Below are 24,942 nucleotides of genomic sequence, written 5' to 3'. Positions count from 1 at the left end.
GCCGACCACTCGCCTTCCTAATTTTCAAGCGATTCCCTCGCAATAACTTAATTATGTAGGACGTTTGTCATTGTTCATTAATGTCACGTGTACATGTCGCATCCAGGTAATGAAGTAATTAGTAATAACGTTCATCCGGTATGGTCCAGTACGACTTTTGGGCAATCCCTTATAAGCGATTCGAATCGTATTACTGCGCATGTGTGGGCCATCGTACTTCCGTGTTAGTCCGTTGCAGTCGAAGAGAGTGATATTGGTGTTATTCGAGGAAGGCACACGGAAAGCTATTGTCGTTACTTTCCTCTATTTCAGCACAAAACATTGTGGTGCCGTCAAGATTGGGTCAACCATGTCCAAAGTTCGCCGTGCCGCTCATGCTGGGAGCTGGTATTCTGATAATGGTTAGTAGCCAATTACACTAATATGAGGTGTTAGGGCCTACCATCAGTTTGATATTCTCATAACAACATCAGCGCTGAGGTGGAAACAATGCAGTTTAGAGGGCGCACCTATTTGCCTCAGTCAGTGGCTCTCGCTTCAAAGATCTCGCGTGCCTCTTCGACCCTTAGGGTTAGAGTAGGTTACCCCTAACTTTATCCTTAGCCCTCAGATTCCTTTTTTCCGATCACGCACAAGCCATGACGATCGTAAGGGTTAGGTACCCTTTCCGATCATATACCCTTCATGATTATCAGGGTTGGGCACCATTTGCCAATCAAACACCACTATGCGATCCTTAAATGGTTAGACACCCTTCTACTATACGTAGTTCTGACTTGGTGATTAGCTGTCTCTTTCCACGAATTAATCCAAACTACACTCCATATTAATGTCGATTAGTGCCAAAGACGTCAGTGGTGGAATCCTGGCATAACTTTGACAAGCCAAAAATCAAAAAGTATTTGATGGATTTAGTGATGTATTTAGTGATTTGTCCTCATACTCGCTACACATCTCAGATACTCTGGAAGAGGCTCTGTATATAATGAGGTGCTAACTGGATCCACTCGTCACTTTAAGGGACTTCAAGGGACTACTGCCGGTATCACATCATCTTTGTTTTTGATCTCCCTCAAATGTTGTGCCTCTTTACATTTCTAACTACCTTTAGAATACAGTACCACAAACTTTTCAAACACGTCACAATATGATGTGATTTGTGAAATTGTGGTGCCCGATGCAAGGCGAAACAATGCCCCATGATGTCAGGGGTCATCGTGTGTGCACAAGCTACTCTCAGTGATGTCATCTGTACATGCGATATCATTGAATAAGCCCAGCATGTTGAGAGTTTTCAATTTTGGTTTAATAACTATAGCCAGCTGCAGTGCATTTTACAGCAGGCGCCAGTTTATAAGAGCATTTTATTTGTTTCAACTTCACTCATATGGATGAATGGATTGTAAATAGGAACTAATATGCATATTTTAATTTTTATCTTTGGTAATTTTCATTATTATGCACAGAATGCAGTTTATTATGTATTTATTTATTGATGTTGAACTCATATAAACCTCGCTGGTCCAAATGCTTTCCACTGTGGGACTTCTTTTGCAATAAATCAATTAGATTTGTATTGACAAGGATGGATGCAAGGCTTTATAATCTGTGAAGGGGGTCTAAGGAGGTTGTATCTCCTTCTAAGTGCATTTTCAAACATTGGAGCCGAAGACATGAAGCGTGCATTTAAATGTACTTGTCAGGGTATTCTTGTTTATTTTATTGTTTTCACCTTTCCAGTTGCATTTATTCTTCTAGCGAAATCGTCGAAGCAGGATGATGTAGTTCCATGTTAAATTCTTCTGGCTACAGGAAACTCATGGAATTTCCACACAAGCCACTTTCACTCACTACACTTCGTCAGTAATGTTTCAAAAGCCGACCCTTGTGGCATCACAGTCACCATGCCTATGCCTTCCTAGTTCCTTATTATGATCCATATCATCCGTACAATGTTCCCTCTCACACTTTTCTGTGACAAAATCACCTAACAAATTGTTTTACAACCCAGTCATTCATGCGTACTCGTGACATCAGCGTCTGAGCTGTTAGCCCCATATCAGCTCATCCTCAGTCACTACTTTGTATCTTGTTTATTTCGGAATCGTATGAGTGTGCCAAATATTGTCGGGATCAACTGTGTAGTCACGAGACTATGCACCTACCCATAACCTTCCCAAGTCTGTCACATATTCAACCCTTTCTGTTCAGTTCCGTAACGTCTGACATTGACATTGTCTGCTGAAACTAGGGGCCTACCTTTCTGATAACCTATGACATAATTTCTGAAATTTTGTTGCAAAACACACACAGGAAACAATGCCCTGTGTCATCAGCCTGGCAATATGGTTTCTTGGGTCATCGAGTGAGCATAAGCTCTGATGTATCATCTCTACACGCAATGTCATTGAAAATGCCCACGGATGTTGAGAGTTTTCAATATTTGTTTACTAAATATTGCTTGTGGCGGCACTTTTCATAACAAGCGCTTGTTTATGATAGCAACTTAAAGGGGCACTAATCTCTGGCTTCTTCTTGGCTGTCTGACACTGGTCGCTAGGGTTCACTAGCTGCCATGAGTTGATTTGCTCGCTATTGCAACTGAGCGTGACAAGAGACTGGGCTACCGTCTGCAAGGATAGCTAAATAAACTTGGAGGCAATTATCTACTCACTTTTGAACACCAATTGGTTACCCGTGATCTATGAAGATTTCGACAAAGGGCGCATGTTATTTAATTTCTTCGGCCTAAACAAACAGACGAAAAGAACGGTGGAAGCTCATCGGATGTCATTATTTGGAAATACCCCTGATGGTTATAGTTTAATTTAAAAAAAAAAGTATCCATGCAGTGAAAGCATTTTCGGATTGTGTGGATAATATGATTACTACTCCCTTGTTGTGATCCATGTTTTCTGGTATAACCCTACATATACAAGTGTATATTTGTCGTCATTCACTTGATGCTCAGTTGAATTTATTACAGGTATAATTAGTGGTAGAACCACTCAGGCTACCTGATAAAGGTTCCCATTTGGCATTTCTTGTGTCTGTGGTAATTATTCAATCTAAATCCAGGTTGGAAGTGAGGTGAAATGTGTGATATGTAATATCAGTTGAGAAACAAACACCAGTTATTATATCCCAAAATACTATATATTTTAAAATATTTGATTGTTACAGTGACACATGACATCGAATAAGTTTCTTTGTACAGCTGCAGATGTATGGAATATTGTTCCTCTATGTGGGTATTCACAGATACCTTCATGTGGATTTTCACAGATACCTTTATGTGGATATTCCTCAAACAAGGTAGCGGTCTAAAATTATACATATAACTTTGGTAGGTTGTAATTATGATATTTGAATTTTGTTTTCATTCATTTGCTGTAGCATTGAACAGAATCATTCTTGTTCCTCTTTGTCTTGGTTGGGTAGTTCTTCTTTTCCTTTCTAAGCATGGATATGTTATAGTCAATGTGTAAAATGTGATTCACTCAGGCAATTTATAAAATGTCTGAATATTTTACAAATTGACTGAAAAATCTGTCCATTTATTTAACAGATTGACTGAAAATGATTAAGATGTTCAAAAGGGCTTACAAACATCACAGTAGATTAATTATGCTAGCATTATACGCCAAACAATATAGAAATGCACTTTTAATCCTAACATTTTCAGTCACTTGGTGATGATATTGAACATAAAAATATTTGGAATTCGTTATCACAATCATGATAACAATACATATGGACATATTTTTCAGTCAGTTTGTAAAATAACTGCATATTTAGGCGTTTAAGAAATTTCATAAGTGACACAATATACACACAATAAAATAAGCAAAGCTCAGGGGAAATATTTACTTTGTGTTGCAAGGCAAAATAGTGTAACGATAATTTTACAATTACCAAGCGAGTGACTTATCAAAACTTCGTCACCATTACCGATGCTGCCCACAAAGATACCTACATTTCCTTTTTATTTCCAAAAATGTATTTCATTTTGTTGATCAATGTGACCATACGCACTGATACTATCAATAAAAGCAACAAATGCGCTTACGAATGGCGCAGCACAGGTTGCAAACTAGTCTAAATTTGTGCAATAGCATCAGGGTACTGACGGGAAAAAACAATAACAAAGGCTAAAACCAGTCCTGGGGAATTGCTTAAGTCAGTGCCCCTTTAAATTTTAAAACTTATCCTATCTCACACTATGCATTTCTTATTCTTCAATCCACTGTGATCATGGGTCACGCACCACTGCAGCAACCCCTGTGATCTGATCACCTGACATATCCAGCACCCACACTTTCAATTCTATTGCCTGATGTTCTTGATGTTACCTGAACAGAGAATAGTTGTTTTTTATACACTGACTGAAGTTCACCAAGAAAAAACGACGTATGAAGTCACGTGCCCCCTCTGCAATGGCCTGTTTTCTCCACTTGCCCCCCGTCTTATTTGTTGTGATTGTTGTGGAGTGTGTAAAATTGCAACACGATGTCAGCAGTCTGTTACCCTGTCTGAATCAAATTTCAAATAAATATGGCGCCAAAACCCTTTCCATATCCAATAGAAATCTCTGCACAAAGCAAGCAGAGTCGATTGTATGATTCTGAATATATCATGAGCATGTGTTTATGTATCACTATCAAATAGTATTGTTTGTTGTTTAACACCGCACTCAGCAATATTCCTGCACTATGACGGCGATTTGTAATCTGGACCAGACAATCCAGTGATTGACATCATGAGCATCAACCCACACAATTGGGAAAAGGTTAGCGTATCCTGCCTCACTGGTGGCACCCATCACCAACACATGCAAAGGCAAGTCGATTGGTCACCTGGAAAAACACTGGAACATATGGTACAAGACAAAATAGGAATTGCATCAGACATCATTTTTGTCACTGATGTGCCAAATTGGAAATGTCTTCCACATGTCTACCTTAAAAACATTTTGAAGGCTTTGAATGCTGTAACCTTGATCAATCAACTTCTGAGTAGAGTCGTATGACACGCTTTGAAATCTTGGTAGAAAGAGCATGCTCGATTGTATCTCAAAAGTTGTGAAATGAAGACACCAAAGGCTGGAGTTGCTGGAATATTCCTTGACATAAAGGGAAAGTTGAAGTCATCCCTCTTGTCATACAGTCTTGTGGAGAGTGTTTTATCACTCTGAATCTTAATGCATAGATCTAAATTTGAAACAGATGAGGCGGTCTCACTGGTCTCCTTCATTTCTAGTTCAGATGGGTTAATCAGGGGAAGGAAATTGGCTGTTTGATTGTTATAAAACGAAATCAGATCATCGATATACCTAAAGCTTCAGTTAAACTTCTCTGCCAAATTACCTTAAATTCCGATTCATATGCATAAAGAAACAGATCTGCATAAGGATGCCAAGTTTGCCAAATTGTACCTCGGAAGATCGGCAGTTCACCCCATCTATACTTGGATACCCCTGAGGGATCTCCACTCCACAGTTCATCAACGTCATACCTCGACAGATTGATACACCGTCCGATCATGAAATTGATCGCTCGTGCGACACGAGGATTGTGTTAATTCACAAGATCATCATTCTTCCATAGAGAAACGTTTCTCTCAGGATCAACAGGCCTCACATCATGTTTCGGATCATCATAGCTCTCCAGATCAATGGCAATCAACGGAACTTCGGAGGGATGATGTTTCGACGTAGCTCTCATTCTCCTTCAAGGACTGGCTGATTGCCCATTCGACCTTGGCAACTTCAACGCTCCCCTACTACCGATCGTATAGACTCACAGGATTGTCAAAATTGATTGACCACAAGGAAAGCAGGTATTGATGAAATTAAGGACTACTGGAATACACAGCTCAAATTGGAGATCTCTGTCAAACATATACTATCCCTTCAGTTATGCTTCTTGACAATGCACACACATTGAGACAAGCCCAGACCAAGTGCGACTGGAGTGAAATATCATTCCATGACCTATTCTACTTTTTAGAAAAGAGAACATTCCAACCCCGAAAAGCAAACTCATTTCAGAATGCCCATTCCAGCTCTCAGAGTGACAATCTTCCAACAAATGAGTCAGGCAGACCCATTTGCATTAATTACCAGCACCCCTCAGGTTGTAAGTTCCCAAACAGCAAGTATGCACACACGTACAGTACCAGGCTGCAAGTAAAGGCATCTCCAGTTTGAGCACCAGGATATCCCACCACAGTTTCGTACCTATAAACAATAAAGTCTCCAGCCAAATACGGGACTGTATTGACGCGTGGGAAAGGGAATTAGAAGATGACAGTGATTGTGAGTATTTGATTAATGGGATCAAAAATGGTTTCTGGATTATTGATAAAAATGTAACAATTTGTGATGTTCTTTGTTAAAACTACAAATCTGCCACAGATGATGCTGTACGAACAATTGTTGAAGACCAAATTTCAGAGGAAATCAGCCTAGGCAATTATGTTATTGTAGACAGAAAACCAAAGCTTGTTAGTAGCTTGGGAGCAATACCGAAAGACACTGGGAAAGTACGCTTAATTCATGATTGCTCTAGACCATGTGATCTCAGCCTCAATAATTATGCAACAACACAATCTTTTGAATATCAAACCATTGACGAAGCAGTTAAACTTCTGCCGAGGGGTGGATACGTGGCAAAACTGGATCTGAAACATGCTTACCGCGTGGTGCCGTTACATCCTGACTGCTATGAAGCTACCGGCCTGCTGTGGCAGTTCAAAAACTCAAGACTTCCAGTCTACATGATTGACACAAAGCTCCCTTTTGGAGCTTCCAAGAGACCTGAGTCATCTGTTCGTAGAATGTTAAGGTGCAGAGGTTTTGTGGTAGTTGTATACCTTGATGATTTTATGTGCATTGCACAAACAAACTCTTAGTGTTGGAAAGCCTTCAGGACCATGAGAAGATTATTGAAAGACCTAGGTTTTGCTATAAATGAAAGGAAAACGGTTGAACCTACTCAGAAACTGACTTTCCTAGGGATAGAGATTGACTCTACTACCTGTACCTTATCCTTACAAAAAAGAAAGCAATATAACGTCAACTTCAGGAAATTGAATTGGGCTGCACAGGTAGTTCATGGAGGGCGCACATTATGCGCAGATTAATTGACTTATGTAATAACCCAATCACCATACCAGGCTGAATGTATGCGCAAAGGCTGATATCAAGTGGTGGCATGAATTTTGTGAATGTTTTAATGGTACTGTGAAATTTATTGAAAATGAACAGTACCCGCAGCAAAGTTCTCCACGGATGCCTGCATTGATGGTTTTGGCCCTGACTGGGTCTATTATAATTGGCATACAGACTTCCCATTTGTTGAACATTTACACATCAATGTGAAAGAGTTGTTCACTGTGTATTTAGCAGTCAAACGCTGGTGTGTACCCTGGACAGACAAACATATCATTGTCTACACAGACAATACTTGTACTATGCATACCCTCAACAAAGGTACTAGTCGTGACCGATTAGCCATGCGTTGGCTGCGCAAGATATTCTGGTTTTCTGCTGTGTATAACTTTAAATTTTCAGCCAGATATATCCCAGGCAAGGATAACCTTGCAGCTGACTCTCTGAGCAGGTTGCACAATGTTACATTTCTTTATAAATCAATACAGTTTATTCCGTTCTATTGGTTGTGTTGTGAAACTTGTTACAGGAAGTATATTCCAGTGCCAGCATCCTCACACGTATCCAACCTAACTTTGTCCTATCTATGGGGCAAGTGGCTCAACAGTGGCGACACCTATATAGCGAGATGCAGCAGTTTTGGCGGGTAGCATATGCCGAAACTACTAAGCGCACATATAGCTCAATGAGAACTGCATACCTGAGATTCTGCAAGTACTTTAGTAGGACACCAGTTCCAGTCGACTGCATGACAGTACTGCTGTACAGAGTGTTCCTAACAAGATCCCTTTCAGCAACTAGTATACCAGGATATATGAATATCATTCGCCTGCTTCATCTTGAGGTGGGGTTACCAAACCCCTTGGAGACATGGGAACAAAAGGCCCTGCACAAAGGTAAATCAAGACTAAAAGGTACACCAACGAAACAAAAACTTTCTATAAGACCAGATATACTAAGGCAGATGCACAGTCATGAGGAAATCTACCATGCTCCCTGAAACTAGAGGCAGTGGTTCAAGAAAGCAGACCTACTTGAGTCTGCAAGATGCCAAGATTTCCCCTGAGAAAGATAGTGCCATGATTACTGTCAGACACACAGAAACAACATTGTATACAGTTTGGTCAGCATGTGTTAAAGTTACCCCTGGCTAGGGTGCCGGACTCTGTACTTTGTCCTGTTAAAGCACTTTAACATTTGCTTTCACAATATAGTGAAGAACTTCAACATTCAAATGCACCTTTGTTTTCATATGTTGACAGAAGTAGTGTCCTCAAGGGTTTAACTTACAAAAGTTTTGTTAAGACATTGAAATATCAACAGGACAAATGTGGTTATGATTTTGGTGCATATAGCGGTCACTCTTTCCGCACAGGTGGAAGTTCCTATGCATTTGACATTGGCATTTCACCCTTTCTTATAAAGCTACGTGGTGAATGGCGCTCCAGTGCATATGAGCCATATGTTACAGTGTATCATGCAATGCATGAGAAACTTGCTCAATCTCTCAGTGCAGGGATAGTGAATTAAGTCAAACCACAGAACTTTCACCAGGTTATTCCTCTTAGGGTTTTTGGAGGTTTTATGTTTCGATTAAACATTTGTCATTATTAAATGACCTTTGCCCCCAAAAGGAATCGTTTGTTTTCCTTTCCAGCCCATATGGCACTGGCGCTGGATTTCTTGTTGGTTGTCATTTAAGACAATTACATTGTCCGTGTACTACTAGCCTATCAACCAAGGATTGGATGATGGAGTTTAAGTATATTTTTTCCCTCTTTAGGCATATCGATCCTGATAGCAGTCTGTCCAACACCTCTGCAGTCTTCTTTATGTGCAGGTATCTTTCGCAGAAATAATTCTTTTTTTTTATGGGTTGTTTGATCGTATAATAGCCTGCATAAACTCTTTATCCACGTATAATGATATTTGACATCTTTTTCGATCAAATTGAATTGAGTCTGGGAATATGTTCTGGGGCGGAGCTTATACTGTGTGCAACAATTCCTTTAGGAGAATGTCCGAAAACATTTACAGCTAAATTATTTTGCTTTTCCACCTTATCAATTTGCGAGATTGGTGTAGGTTCGTCTATACCATCAAGGTCGTTTTGGGGATAGCTGGAAGGTCTATCCGGATTTTTTTCTGCAGGGAACAAGGCAGATCTTCTCATCATTCTGAAACAGTCATCGCCTTTATTTTTTACATTAATTATGGTTTATTTTCTTTTTATAATACGAGGGTAAATCTATATACTGGGATAAGATCCACTTTCAAAGGCATATAATTTGCTATATCTAAATATAAACTATCGATTTTATCCACACCTCATACCGAGCCTCTATTAGTCCAGCGTTCTAAACTTTCTTGTTATCCGCTGAATTGACGCATCTAATGATGCGCTTATAGAATCAGATTCGGTTATAACTTCTTGATTGCTCCGGAAATAAGGTTCAGTATATTCAGCGTAATTTTTACTCAATGACATTTTAACGGTTAGCTGGTATTCTGTGCTATTTAAATCATCAAACTCCTCGTTAATTTTGATCGATATGATGGGCTTAACATCATTAACATCCATATTGGAATTAATATCCATCTTCCAACCTCTTAGATATTTACAAACCCCGGCTGTGGATACAAATCTTAACTCAACTGGTTGATTTTTATCAACATCAACATTCAGTAAATCAATCAATTCAGCTTTTCTCATTCGAGAATAACCTCTCAGCCCACTTTTTTTCAATTGAGGTGTGAGTTCTCTAACAGTCTAGGGTTTGATGTATTCCAAACCGAGTAAATCAATCAATTCAACTTTTCTCATTTGAGAATAACCACAAAGACCATGTTGTTTTGCCAAAGCCTTCAACTCTCTGACAAAAACCATTGTGATATATAACTACATGTGAACTAATATCTAATTGGTTTGAATTCTACCCAATCTATTTATCTCATTGCGGTAATCCTTTTTCCTCTCATAAATAATTAGAAACCGTTTTTTGTCATCACCGTGACTCTTACATAAACAGTAACTACCTTTGACCCCAATCCCACATACAAAACACATATAATTAACATGCCCTTTTCTAATTGCAATGGCATGTATACCACAATATATACTGACGCAACGTCTGTTGAATTGAATTGGTTTTCCCATGAGTGTAAATTTACATCTTGATGTGCCCCTCGCCATTGTGATAATTATTACACTTCTAGTATCATTTGTCAAAATGCGTGTCAGAGCTTATGTGTAATTGTATAGCTGAAAATCGCAACTACCGACAACCCCAGAACTATCAACGCTATCTTGTGGTCTTTCTGAGCCACTGACGGTGTATAAAACTGAGAGAGTGTTGGCCTTGGTATTGGGTCAAGTGTCTTTCTGTAAACAAGGAAGTATTCGTGCATGGCAGATTCAACATCCTTAAAAATTTGAATTGAATGTCCTTGCTTACACAGTTCATCATTAATAAAATCGAATCTCTCCATTCTGCGTCTGGCCCATTGTGACTGGGCTGTTTAGAGTTTTTCTTATGCTTTATTATGCTGTTTACGCTCCTCTTCAATTTCTTTAGTGTTTGATTCCCTCAGAGTAGAAAATAAATAATTACTCCCCGAAAAAGCTAGAGCATTAACAATAGCTCCACCGACCATCATCGCAATTGATGCCATACTATATGTTTATAAAATATTCATATGTTTAATTACTTCATTATGTCCTCTTGGATAAGCCCTTGTTTGATTAGCATATCTTTTGTAGACATTGCTAGGCCTACATCTAGAACCAGCATACCGATATCATAACCATTAAAATCTAGCTTGGGTGGTGTGGCTTTAGTAATCATTTTAGTTATACGGGCATAGCCAATGGCCAAGCCGCTGACCACCGCTGAATGATACGTTGTGTTTACCAACATTTTACCATCTGTAACTGGAGTATTCATTGCTTTTATAACATTACATGTGGGCTTAACTCGAATTGAACCTCATCTAATTTTTGAACTTGTGGTGTTTTCTCTTCTCCGGTCTTATAAAACCATACTGCTGCTATAGCAACAACCCCTACTAGATAGGGAGCCAAAGTTTTAATCATACTATGTTCAGTATTGTGTATTAGTTTTGCCTTCCTCGCTAGTGTACCCTTCCTACCAGCTGCAACTTTTGAAGGATTCTTAGTCACTCTGGCTTGTGATTTCGCAATCGCTGGTATTTCCTCATTCACTTTTTGTGATTGTGCAATTGAGGTTATTTCCTCGTTCACTTGTGGTACAATCGCTTGTGATACAATTGGGGTTATTTCCTCGTTCACTTGTTGTGATTGTGTTTCCACAATCTGTGGTGTCACTTGAGTCTTCATTATTAGTAAGTGGGCACGTATGTTTAAATTGACAATACCTAGCCGTTATTAAAGCGGTGGTAAGTGGCGCTAAGAACATTCTGTATCTATGATAAAACTCACAGCTTACTGCGCTTATAGCGCGTTCGATGAATGGGTCTTTCTCGAGAGATTCGCATAAATACATGCCATGTTCTGACGGGGTAGAAAGAAACGTACTAGCTACAACTGTGTATAGTTGTAACATAGCCGAACCTATTGTTTTAGTCATGGTAGCTCCCAGTCTAGACTCGTAACGCGCATATAGTTTTTTAATTTCTTCATCGGTCATGTTCTCAATTTTTTCAGTGGTATAATTTTCCCCAAAATATTGGGAACATTTTTCACCGGCTAGCAAAGGTACTGGCTAGCATAGGTTCTGGCTCATCTTGGAGCAGTTGTTCGATAAGTTTATCGCATTCCATAATGTAATATCTGAGGAGATATTTAAGTAAGTCTAACATAATGAAATATTGCATATCCAATACAGCCCGAAATAATAAACTGTTGCGAAAGTATGAGTATTTCAAACCACATCATTACATAATAGCCGCTAATGTTTATCGCATTTTTGCTATTTTTGCTTTATTTTTGCTATATTTTTACTATATTTTTGCTCAGCAGTTGCTATATTTTTGCTATGATTTTGCTAAGCAATTGCATAAGCAGCTGGTTGATCATTTTTTAATACGAGTTTACAGTGCTTCGATTCCGCTAACAGTTTTCTGACTTGATCATTGTTTATCTCGCTCGAGCTTGGTAGAAATAACATCATTTTCACGTAGACATTCCTCAAATGAATCTCGCTCTTTGCAATGAAACAGGGATACCCATTTGGTCTGCTCTCTGAGATCTTTCAGAACAGTTGTATTTTTGAGTAAGTACCCAAACGCTATGCCCCATATGCCGTCCGGAGAATATGAAACATATCTTTCTTTTTGGTAAGTTCTTTACTCGCACTGCAGTCTTCAAGATGAAAATATATTTTCCATTTCAATTTATCATTTTTTTTTGATAAATTAAAAAATTATTCACTATTTCCCGCGATGTTATTGAAAATAAAAATCTCCGACACACACTTCGACAACGGGTCCACATCGAACATGTCAAGGAGCAAAATAAAGACGTTTTAAACAAATCTTTAAATATATTATACAAAGTAATAAATAAAATCAACAAAAATATATCTAAAAGTAATTAAACTTACATCTAAGTTATTATTTCCATATTTTTGTGAGGTCGCGTGTAATGAAAGTCAAATGACAACTCGGTTTTCGTCGCCTTGAATTCTCGATTGGACACGATGTTTAATGCAAAAATATATGCATGAAAAATCTTTGTCACAGCTCATAACCCAGCTCATTCACGAAGTTCCATATTTTTAATATATATCATGATTTCCTGCTAAAAACGTTCAGAATAACACGATTTAACAAAAATCTTTCATCAACTTCTGAAAATTATCAAACAGGAACTTGGTATCACAGCTGTAATTTGATTGGCTGCCTTAGGTTACGTGCTCAAATTTGACCAATCACGAAACTTGTAGCAGATTTCGGCAAGAAAGCGTCATTAGAAACCAGCCAAAATCCAATGAAATCACTTGTTGTAACTACGAAGGAACCCCAGGTGATGTTACGAGTGTGTAGATGAAGGAATAAGCTTTCCAGCGATGTGTCATATGCCATTCTTCGACTAACGTGTTTTTCATACAAAGTCTTAAATACAGGGGTATTTCTTCATATTACTAAGCGGACAGCCGCTGTTATGGGGAAATGGGTGATGACAGATACTATTTATAATTCTTTTTAAAATGATTTTCCAATTACGTAAACAATGAAAATAAAACAGAAATAGGTAAGTGATTTTTATGAAATCTTATATTTGCTGAAAATTGTCAAATCTTCGCTTCCTTGGTCCTTAATCTGGATGTTAACAACGTGTTAGCTTACATTTTTCATTTACAACGAACTTAATTAAGTTGTAAATGCATTATTTTAAATAATGTGAAAAACATAACTTTCATATTTATGAACCATAGGATCAGACCTTTCAAATTGTGTATAACATGTAGTAGCAAATACATTATACAAGCAGATATTTTCTTTGATAAATGTTGGCTTCATCTATCACACGAGAGTCTCTGGGAACTCGGTGTCCCAGCAGTAAACACTTCTGGTTGACTGGTGTTGAAAGAGTTAATGTTTATAGTTGGGCCAAGAATAATAATTTGGTCAAAAACATTCCGATAATGACTTTGTAAAATATCAAGAATAAAAGCTGTTTTTCCGCAACCCGTTAGCGTAGTGCGGTTCTTTAGGTAAAAGATTATTAATAGATCGTTGCACGAATCTTTCATTCTGTATATTAAGTTACGCATCCATAAACACATACAAATATATGTTTAATTAACCAGCCGTTTCGAAGAGCTTCCTTATCTGTATAGTAACACCCTCACTGGCATTTTCTATTCACCGCCCACTACCGTGTAGTTGGTCATCATCTGTAGTTCGCATGTGTAGCCAAAGCGCATACTTCGTGATAAGGAATTCAGCCATCGATACATCTCTGAGAGACAGATCTTTCACGACCACGTTAACTTCTGGGCTTTGTTTTATAGAAGGGAGTTTTTTAATCTCATCCCACTGTTGATATGCTCGCATGCCTTGCCTATATAGTTGATTAGGCCCACCCTCGATAGTCAATTCTACTTTTGTAATCTTGGGATTGTAGAACTTATCGGTATCTCTTTGAAATGCTTCAGAAGGGTCCTCGAACAACATTAAGATACCCTTCAACGATCTAGCAGGGACGTTTAGATTAATATTCCACGTCATATCTCTTTTGTTCCTGGTGATCTTTCGGTGTCGAAGCACGCGATCGTACAAAATGGCTCAACTTCCGGCATACTGGTTACGAATATGTCTGGGTAATCTGTTATCATATCATACTGAGATATTATCAATAGAATAGCTAGCCATTTCACCCTCAGCAAGTTTGATTACTCTGCTGTAATCATTAAATGTGAGTTCGTATTCTAACATATCGGACTGACTTGGAGAAATCTTGGATACCTACTACAATAATTCCACAATACAGGTACACCTATCCTCGGGGCTCAGTATTAGGGAATTACGAGGCCTTGACAAGGCAATGCAAACAATGCGGGGAGAACTCATCAATAATACAGCCAAGCTATCCTAACTCGACAAGCATATAGCTTATGAGAAAACAAAACTTGAACAGGCGGGTGATAATTCAGTAGACTCCGCGTTGCGGAAAGATTGCATAACTTAGAAGACGAAAGATCGGCCCGCCTCGAAGCGGCTTCTAGTAATAGAAAGGCACTTCGTTCACAGTCGAATTCGAGAAACTATCGATCAAGTCCTCAACGATGACACTACACTGGCCGATAAAATTAAAACATTGATCAGAGAACAGGGAAAAACCATTGCTAGTATTTTAACCGCATTGGGATTTATTATATCAACTTTGACTCTCGCGTTAACCGCAGGAGGTGGACCACCCACACCACCCAGGCCAAATAGTGTAAAAGAGTGGATAAAAAAGCATTTAAAAGCATTAGGAGAAGCGCTGGGAAAGCTCGCTGGGAAAGCCGTATCTGCACTTCCAGGTATAATAGGGAGTATTGTTTCTTGGTTTCTGAATTTATTAGCTATTCATTTTTAGCTGTAATATTTGGCGGCACTTGTGACTGTGCATCAGTAGATGGATGTGGTGACTGTGATTTTACTATTCCCGTTTTGCCTGTGTTTGTTTGCGTTATTAATTCGATGTTAATATCTGAATTCAAACCTGTTTTTTGTTGATCGGTAGCAATAACAATTTTATTATTATAGCCGATCACTTGACCAATCTTAAGTTCCATATTACTTGAAGACATCTATAGTATAATCGTGTTTGCGATTGTGCACCAAGAATTGCCCAAACATAGGTTCTTATTGATTTCTTAACTCTTGCAACTCCTGGGTTTGTAAAATTATTTTCTGTTTCATCAAAAAGAAATTTATTCCAAGCACTTCCAGATGGTTGCTCAAACTTTTGGATGGTGAAAGCAACACCAACCTTAAAGTTCATAAGATCGTCTCTCCACTCGTTACTCGAGAGAGCAAAGCCCGGTAGAAACCGACCTCTTTTCAGTAAATCATCGCTGACTTCTTTAACAGAGTGCACCAGCGTACGAAATAACTCCACTCAGACCCCGATCTTTTTTACTCGTAGAAATACCAAATTCCTGACAAATACGCTCATATGCCCACCTATTGTACGAATTATTTGATGCATTCCGTGCTCGATCCTGTGGTAATGGGGCACTAGTTTCTTTAAGTATACGTCTAATCTGATAGTACACGTGAAATGATAAAACAGACTTATTTAGTTCAAATCCTTGGGCTTAAAGAGATACACCACATCCTGTTGTGGCACACCATATGGCAAAGTTTAACTGGTTCTGCCAAAATTGCATTGGATTGTGGAACCAATCATGCACCATTTTATCGTTAGTTGCCGTGACCCTGTATTTTTCAAAGATATCAGGGAAATGAACAAAAAACTTGGCACCAGAGGCACTTACTAAAATCGACTGATTCGTAATGCAAGTTGATTTCAAATTTAAGTTATGATATAGTATCTTTGTATATTTAAAATGTAAGTTACACCCCCGAAATAACAAATGGCCAGTCTATTCAACTGCTTCATACTATCGATAACTCGGCTGGACAACTTGAAGTCACTCTATGCGATGTAACGTATTACCCGCAGTGGACCAGTATAAATGCTCTGAGAGATAATTATAAGTTAATACTAGGTATAGACTGGCATATTATATTTGATGGGTATTACAGCGTATGCACACTCAATGATGAAATTTTTAAGCCTTTGGTGAGGTGAAATTGGGTTTAACGTTGTGTCCAAGATTATTGCACTTATATAGCACGTGCATGCACGTGTGTGTGTGGCTGGTTGTACTAGTCCGGATGAATAGTGCTAGCCCACTGAGATACCATGCCACGGTTTAACATGAATACCCCACTCAGACACAGTATACTGACTCCAAGTTTTAGCCCCTTAATGCCGAGCACCAGACAGGGTAACAACAAGTATCATCTTTTAACGTCTTTTGGTATGACACGGCCGGGGATCGAACCCCGGACCTTCCACTCTCCAGGCGGACGCTCTACCACTAGACCACGGAGGCGGTCCTTTAAGCCTTTGGTAGCTTGTCTCACACAAAATGAGTCGAATGGGATGCTGATTTTAAAAAGTGGAAAAAGGATGTACTTCTTTACGAGAACATAGCAGCTACACTTGGATTTAGAAGAGGAAAAAAATCACCCAACAAAAAATTGCCTGGATTTAATTCAGCCGATTTAGTTGCCTATAAAGAGTTGTGCATCCATCTTGATCAGATCAGTACAACGGATAATCTTCAACTCGAAAGTCCTTCAACTCTGCTAAGAGCTGTTCCAGTCAAAGATGAAAAATGTAATAGCTGAATCTTTCTCATCATTGCAATATAAAAAGTTAAAGTGGGGGATTATTTCAGACCTCAAAATTTCTGTATTAGATGTAAAACATCAACCTGTACATATAGGATACTTGAGTGTAACGCTCCAGAAGTTGTATTCACAGTTAATCTAGGAGATTTGAGTGATGTCAACGGTAGTAGACTCAGTAAAAACACTTCTTACTCGCAATGATGATAATAAATGGACTATGGTCGAAGCAAACATCGAGTGGCTATTGAATATCGTCATTGCTCCACCATATGTGATGATGGGTAAGGGACATCAATTAACTAAGATAATGAATAGTGGGATCATACTTGGAGCTTATATCCCCTCAATACGAAAAAGTGTGTTAGTCGCTTCCCTGCCAGAAAACCCAGGTCATATGTTCTTGAGTCATCCAGCATTAAAAAATGTTAGTTTAAATTTGCTTTCTGAATTCAATGTATATTAAACAGAACTTGAATGCTATACCTGATCTTTCTGCAATTATTATTGAAGTCTTGTTTGGGGATGCACCAGAAGATGCCTTCGAGATATTACCAGGTCTGTCAATTAAATGGCTTAAGAAACACGAGCGTCAATGTTGCAGTATTATTTATATGAGAGTATCACCCGGTCCAAGTTAATAAAGTTGAAAGCATTTCGCTTACTAAGATATTTATGCCGTATAATATACATTTAATAAGGTTGATGTATACTCTCAAAACATTGAAGCAAGACCAATTAAAGACTATTATATGATATTATGATATACACTATGGGTTTATATTCGGCGCTCGATGAAGCATCTGAAAAGATGGATACTGTTGATGGATTTTGATTACATCAAATAAGAGACATAAAACATCGAATAGAGAAGGAGAGGGAGTTGAGACTTGGATTGTATAAAAAGTATTGCAGAGCCGTGAATGCTCTCGACGGAGTTGACACTGCGCTTGTAACAGCTGGCATGGGACTTTGGTAGTCGTTGTTAGTTTATTATCAACTATAATTGCCGCCCCTATCGTACTTGGTATGGAAGTAGCAGCCAGAGTCTCAGGACTGGTAGGAATAGCGATAAAATTTAATTCTTGTAAGTTGCAAAAGAAAGCATTAAAACATGATAATATTCGGATACTTGCCGAAGCAAAGTTGAACAGCATTGAGGATCATATTTCGACAGCACTGGCTGATTGTAAGATATCTGAGGATGAGTTTCGTTTAGTGTTGTCAGAACTAACAAAATACAATGCAATGAAGCAGGAGATTCGATCAAATTCTCGTAAGACCAGTGGTATTAGCGAAGACGAGAAAAAAAAGTTCATAGAACAGGGGAGACAACAAGCGCGTCAATTATTCTGTGCCAAAACCAAAGAACTGGTTGGAGATGGAAAATAGATTGTTTGATCACATTTGAACAAATGCTTACATAAGTCTATAAGAATGTCAACAAAAACATTTATGCTCTGGGATAAAATTATAAAATTGTGAGAATTACCACAAGGTATATATTATATCCATTGTTAATTAATATTGATGATTCTTTTGAGACGAATCATGACGATTGTTGAATTGCATCATCATTTTTGCATAAAAAATTCCCTCTGTAGTAGCAGTATTGGGTATAAATCTGGCTCCAGTGAGCCAGAACCCCCATCATCTATACTACTATACTACTATCCAGTTTAGTTTAAACAGAATAATACTTCAAACACATTAAGAGTTGACACTTATTAATTTAAAACTATAAATTGGTGTACCTTTTAGAATTCCGGGACGTGTTCCACTAACCGTTTGAAGCGCTAAGGTAATCGTAACTCCCTGTGATCGCTTTGTGGAACAGGGCCCTGCACCACACATTTTACAAACACATCACATTACCCTATGACATAATTTGTGAAATTTTCTTGCAAGATAGACATCTTTTTATGTAATATCTTGGAATAAGCCTAGGAATGTTTTCAATATTTGATCTGCAGTACATAAGCACACATTTTGGTATTAAGCACTGTGTAACACAAGCTCATTGTATTACTGGTGAAGGTTCTGTATGCATTTCTTGTTTCTAAGGAATGTGTTGATATATTACAAGTCTTTTGGCATTATGAAAAGGGTTGTGATGGGTTAGCTTAATTTTTTGCATGTATCATGACTTAAATGTATCGACTTTCCAGTATTTAACTGTTATAATCCCATATTTTAGCAATAACATACTTAGGTCACATGCTGTTATGTTACAGAAGATGATTTGAGGAATCAGCTTGGTACCTGGCTCGGAAAAGTAAAAGCAAGCCATCTTCCTGCAAGAGCAATAATTGCACCGTAAGTTTGATTATTGTATCTTATACTCAGCAAGACAAGAAGCTCAATGAATAACCCAAGGTTATAACACACCATGATGTAATCGGAATACTGTTAAAAGCAGCATTAATCCAAACTCATTCACTCACTGAATAACTAACTCAATATTGTGTCAGCTGTCAAGGTCACTTGAAGGCCATTCACTCCTGAAGTGTCTTGTAAATAGTTTCATTCAAAAAAATTTCTCTGCATGGTGTGGAGATTTCAAGTTTGCAAAGAGTAATCTCATATGTGAATGGAGGACTTAGAGGTTCAAGGTCACTCAGTGTGACTAAAGCATTAAAAAAAACTTGAGTATACAATAACTTGAGTTTTAATGATTTGAATTTTACAAAACATAATGTACATGATCTCTGGAGTGCATTGTCAGTGGCTTGACATGTTTAAGGTCACGAGATTATCATGATTATGAAATATGGTTCAAATTTCAGGAAATTGAAAATTAGTTCCACTATAACTTGGAGTCATTGGAGTGAAAGTGTCTTTAACTTTCAGATTCGGGTTGCTGGAGACATAAAATCAGAACTGTTAACATGGTTAAACCGGAACTGCTTATAACATGTATAACTTTGTTATTGTGTTTGAAGTTTCTCTTTCTGTACTCCATTGGGTTTGTATTTTCCTAAATCTAGACATGATTTGATTAAAACAGGACTGCTTCTTATGAGAATTGCAGGAGACAAATGACTAAGCTGTACTGTGTTACACAAAAATTGGGATCAAAGATGAATATTAGATAAATCCTAAGTCTCACATAGATAGACTTGACTTAAAGACCTTAAAATAATACATTTTTCAACATGATCCCCTTCCACATTGATACACTTTTGCCCATGATGTAGGAGAGATTTATTACAGTTTTAGTTTATCTTCTCTTGGCAATCCAAAATGCTGTCCACAGCTGCTATGACATCATCATTAGAGTTCAAATGGGTTGCAGTGAGAGCTTTCTTCATGTTTGGTAGCAGATGGTAGTCTTGACAACGCCAGAAGAGAATAAGGTGCATGCTAAAGGAGTTCAGTGCTACTCTCATGCATTGTAGCCATGGCAATGACTGATTAATATTTACCAATACACTGTCACATTGTCCTGATGAAAGGGCACACTTTTCCTAAGCTTTTCACATTTCTTAATTCTAATTTCATCCTGTAATTGCCTCAGAAGTGCAGCATAATTATGACAATATGCTAAATTTAACAGTTTAAAGTTTGGCGTTTTGGAAGATAGTCCACCATTTTGTCACCCTCTGCATCCCAAAACACAGAAGTCATTACCTTTTCAGCTGATGGGACAGTCTTTGCCTTCTTTGGTCGTGGTGATGTCAAATGCTACCAATGTTTTGTTTGTTGTTTGGACTCATCCAGGTTTCATCCATAGTCACAAATAGTTGCAATAACCTTTTTGGATCATCTTCAGTCAGAGCTAGATTATCACAAATATCTGGTACTTTTTATTAGATGTCAGAAGCTTTGGAACTCAAGAAGTTGATGCTTCTTTATTGCAAAAGTTGCTCTGATAATGGAAGGTATTCCCTCCATGATATAGCAGACTGATGCTCAGTCATTCGCCAGCTGGTCTTCACAGTAACTGGATTCCTCGGATCATTGCAGGCCTTCAGTATCGTATTCAAGGCTCTCCCTGCCACTCTTAAACGCTGCTGCCTACCTATTTATAGTGGCATAAAAGGGGCATCTAGTACTAGTGTTGTACTCAAATCTTCATGGATGGCTTTTGGTGTAGACCTATCTCTGCAAGTACTTGATCATGGCATGTTCCCTAAGTTTGTCCATTTTCCCGAGGTCACACTCACCTGCATACTTTTTTGAAGTGTCAGCAAAACGATAAATTGACTCCAGTTTTTTTGTAGATATCCCTCTATGATGTCTAGTAATGCCAACAACAAAAGATTCACTGTTATACAATTTGTCTATGTGGGGCTCTGAAATTAATAATCACCCCCGCGGAGATAGATATTGGTACGGCCAAATTGGTGCCCTGTACATGTTTCTTGTGCGAAAGTTTAGGGGAAATTCATGAAAAGGTGAGAATAGTGCCTGCTTATGTTTTGCATGTCATGTGAACACCGTTCTATTTTGTTTGTACCCCTCCAACTACTTTGCTAAATGAACAATTACAGGGATGGTCAAACTCAACATAGCAGTTTTTCAGATTGTAAGATTTTAATCACAAATGCTTGACCAAAATTAAATTTCTAAAATGGATATAGTATAAGACAGTGTAAGGTGCTGCGACATTTCAACGGATGTGTCTGGTGCCCAGTCTGTCTGCTTCTGCCTTGAATTTTTAATCACATTTCAGGACTTTTTCTGTCTGCTCATCCATTTGATTTCTATGTCCACAACTTGTGTCAACTTATACCTTATTAGTAACAACATTGAAGATGCCTTCAGAATTTTCAGTTGTCTACTCAGGGGATAAATCCCTTACAGACATTCATGGTGTCGAATAGGACCAAGGGCAGATGGTTGCAGACATTAATTATTTTAATATTATTCACAATTTCAATATCAAAGATCGTTTCACACTCTCAATGTATGTTATTTTTGTAGGAATAACAAGAATAGCAACAGTTTTAAATTATATACTTGATTGACACTTCCTGACTCATAGCATTACAAGACAGATCATAAAGTAGATAGATGCTGCAACCAAGTCTGCATATCAGTCAAAGAAAACATTTGTCACGCACTGCTGCGCCAGTAGCTTTAGGCAATGCCTCCAAATAGGTTTGTATTTAAAGTTGGATATGGATCGTGTGATTCCAGCTCTGTCACTTTGACATAATAATGTTTTCTATGAATGTTATGAATTTCTCTCTCTTGGAAACTCACTTCATATATCTAGGAAAATTGATTTTTGCAACCAAATCGCAATGATCTTTTTTCGCACTTTACTTGCCCTTTAACAATGTTCTTTAGACTTTTTAAAAATTGTCAAGTGAAATCACACTGTCCTCTAACCAAGTTAACCTCAAACCATACGACCAAACCAGTTAACATGGTTAACCATGTAATATTTCCTTACAAATAATATTCAGGTCACTTTAACATGTTTAAATGTATCACATGACCTCCATTTTTCTTTTTTTCCAGCCATGCAGGGTATTCCTACTGTGGAGCCTGTTCAGCATATGCATATCGACAGATTGACCCAACAAGTGTGTAAGTAGCAAATAGTTAGAAATTGTTGATGAAGATCTTCATATTCAACAATCAATTGTTAATCTATGATGTTAGTGAACCTAATCTGAATGCAGTGAAGGTGTGATAGTTGTGATGATACTGGATAATTATGCCATCCTGAAGAGATGTGAGTGGAATATTCCCCTTGCCACTTCCTCTGCAATTTGTTTCAAAACTGCGAGGTGCAGAGACATATTATGCAAGGGCAGATTTTTAGCTTCCCTGACTGAAAGTCAAGTGAACTTATTGTTGTGGCACATTGTCTGTTGTTTAATTTTGCTTTTATCCCCTAAACTACAAGTCCTAAGGAGCTAAAATTTTATATGATACTATGAATGATCCCAGCCTATGCTGTCTCTGGAAAATGCTCTCTGAACACCGATCCAACTTTTAACATGTTTAACGACCAACATGGTGGCCATATTGAAAAATGTCATTTTTGGCCACAAGTCAGCCATTTCTGCATGTGTGTTTTGTTTTTCAGAATGTCACATATAAATTCTTGCGAATATTGCATCCAGTGTTTATGTTTACACCATCCTATAATCGAAAATTGGCAATGAAAATTACTAGGATGCAAAAAGAACCTGATAGGCTCCACCGAGACCCATTAGAAATTATTTTTCAATTTTACAAATGTTTACTTCACACATAACTTAATGTTCCCCTCGCATCCCAAAGCTGAGTGACAATCGTATATATATGATAACCTGAATGGGAGGAAAAACCGAAGGACTTGAACGTTTTGACCAAGTATGACAAATTTAGACTGAAATTGATGTGGTGAGTTTGATGGTAGTTTGATGGAGGGTGGGGACTATACAACATGTTATGACTTGATGACTGTCATCAGGATGATAGTAACATGTTTGCACTGTCAAAATACATGTTCACACAAATGAATAGGGCTGAAATGATATCCCGGGACACCAATGCGCGATGCACTCCATACGATACGGTGCGCGATTAGTGAGGTGCTGTATCTCGATTGTTTTCACGATACATTTTTTCAAAGAGGTATATATATACATCTTTGTTTTGTTTTGTAATAAACTTTTATCACAGATACGTTTTAAATGTGTTGTAACTTTTTCAACACCGTAGGCCGGTAAACCAGCCAAGAAGCATCATGTCCCCAGACACCATAGGCCGGTTAATCGGCCAAGCCTTAGGCCTCGTCACATCAAAATATTATATAATTTTCAGAACCTACCTGTCATACCATTCATTTATTAAATCTATCACATCTCACAATGTCTGAAATATGTATTCCATTTCAATTTATCATTTTTTATTGATAGATTACAAAATTATTCACTATTTCCCGCAATGTTATTGAAAATATCATTCTCGGACACACACTTTGGGTGCACATCGAACATGTCAAAGAGCAAAACAGATGTTTCAAATCTTTAAATATATTATACAAAGTGATAAATAAAATCAACAAAAATATATCTAAAAGTGGTCAAACTTACAGCTAAGTTATTATTTCCATCTTTTCGTGCGATCGCGTGTAATGTTAGTCAAATGGCATCTCGGCTTTCGGCGCCTCAAATTCTCGACTCGGACACGATGTTCAATTCCAAAATATATGCATGAAAAATCTTTGTCACAGCTTGTAACCTAGCATGATACATCCACGAAGGTCCATATCTTTTATATAGATTGCGATTTCCTGCTTAAAACGTTCAGAATAACACGTTTTTACCAAAATATTTTGTCAAAATCTGAAATTCATCATACACGAAGATTTGTAATTTGATTGGCTGACTCAGGTATGTGCTCAAATTTGACCAATCACGAACCTTGTAGCAGATCTCGGCAAGAAAGCATCATTAGAAACCAATTTTTATCCAATGAAATCCTATGTTATAGCTACGAAAAGACTCCAGGCGATGTTAAGAGCTGTAGATGAAAAACAATCTTTCTAGAGATGTGTCATATGTCAGTCTTCAACGAAGGAGTTATTCATGCGAAGCTTTCGAAAACAGGGGGTATTTCTTCATCTGAGCGGACAGCTGCTGTTATCTGGAAATGGGTGAAAATAGATACTGTTCATAATTCTTTTTAAAATAATTTTCTAATTAGATCTACATAAACAATGAAAATAAAAAAGAAATATGGATAAGTAGATCTTATAAAATCTTATATTTGCCGAAAATCGTCAAATTTCACTGCCTTGGTCCTTAATCTGCACATTATGAATATGTTGACTTACATTTATTCATATACAACAAACTTTATTAAGTTGTAAATGCTTTATTTAAATAATGTGATAAACATGATTTGCCATTTTCATGTATAAAGGCAAAAAATCA

General features: G+C 37.9%; 1 protein-coding gene and 1 pseudogene across 2 annotated transcripts in view; both read left to right on the top strand.

The window, feature by feature from the left end:
* Window positions 1-251: 251 nt before the first annotated feature.
* The window catches only part of LOC139443353 (protein MEMO1-like), a 70,742-nt gene continuing 46,051 nt past the window's right edge, over window positions 252-24,942 (top strand). For both annotated transcript variants that reach the window (XM_071224341.1, XM_071224340.1), the window contains exons 1-3: window positions 252-401; window positions 19,297-19,378; window positions 22,532-22,600. In XM_071224341.1, coding sequence (XP_071080442.1) covers window positions 350-401; window positions 19,297-19,378; window positions 22,532-22,600 — 203 coding nt within the window. In that variant the 5' untranslated portion in view covers window positions 252-349. The remainder of the gene's footprint in view (window positions 402-19,296; window positions 19,379-22,531; window positions 22,601-24,942) is intronic.
* On the top strand, window positions 5,643-11,347 carry LOC139442164 (uncharacterized; annotated as a pseudogene).

This window comes from Haliotis cracherodii, unplaced genomic scaffold (genome assembly GCF_022045235.1).
Source record: "Haliotis cracherodii isolate W230 unplaced genomic scaffold, xgHalCrac1.p SCAF_5, whole genome shotgun sequence".
NCBI classification, from domain to species: Eukaryota; Metazoa; Mollusca; class Gastropoda; order Lepetellida; family Haliotidae; genus Haliotis; species Haliotis cracherodii.
This window is presented reverse-complemented; position numbering and strand designations above follow the sequence as displayed.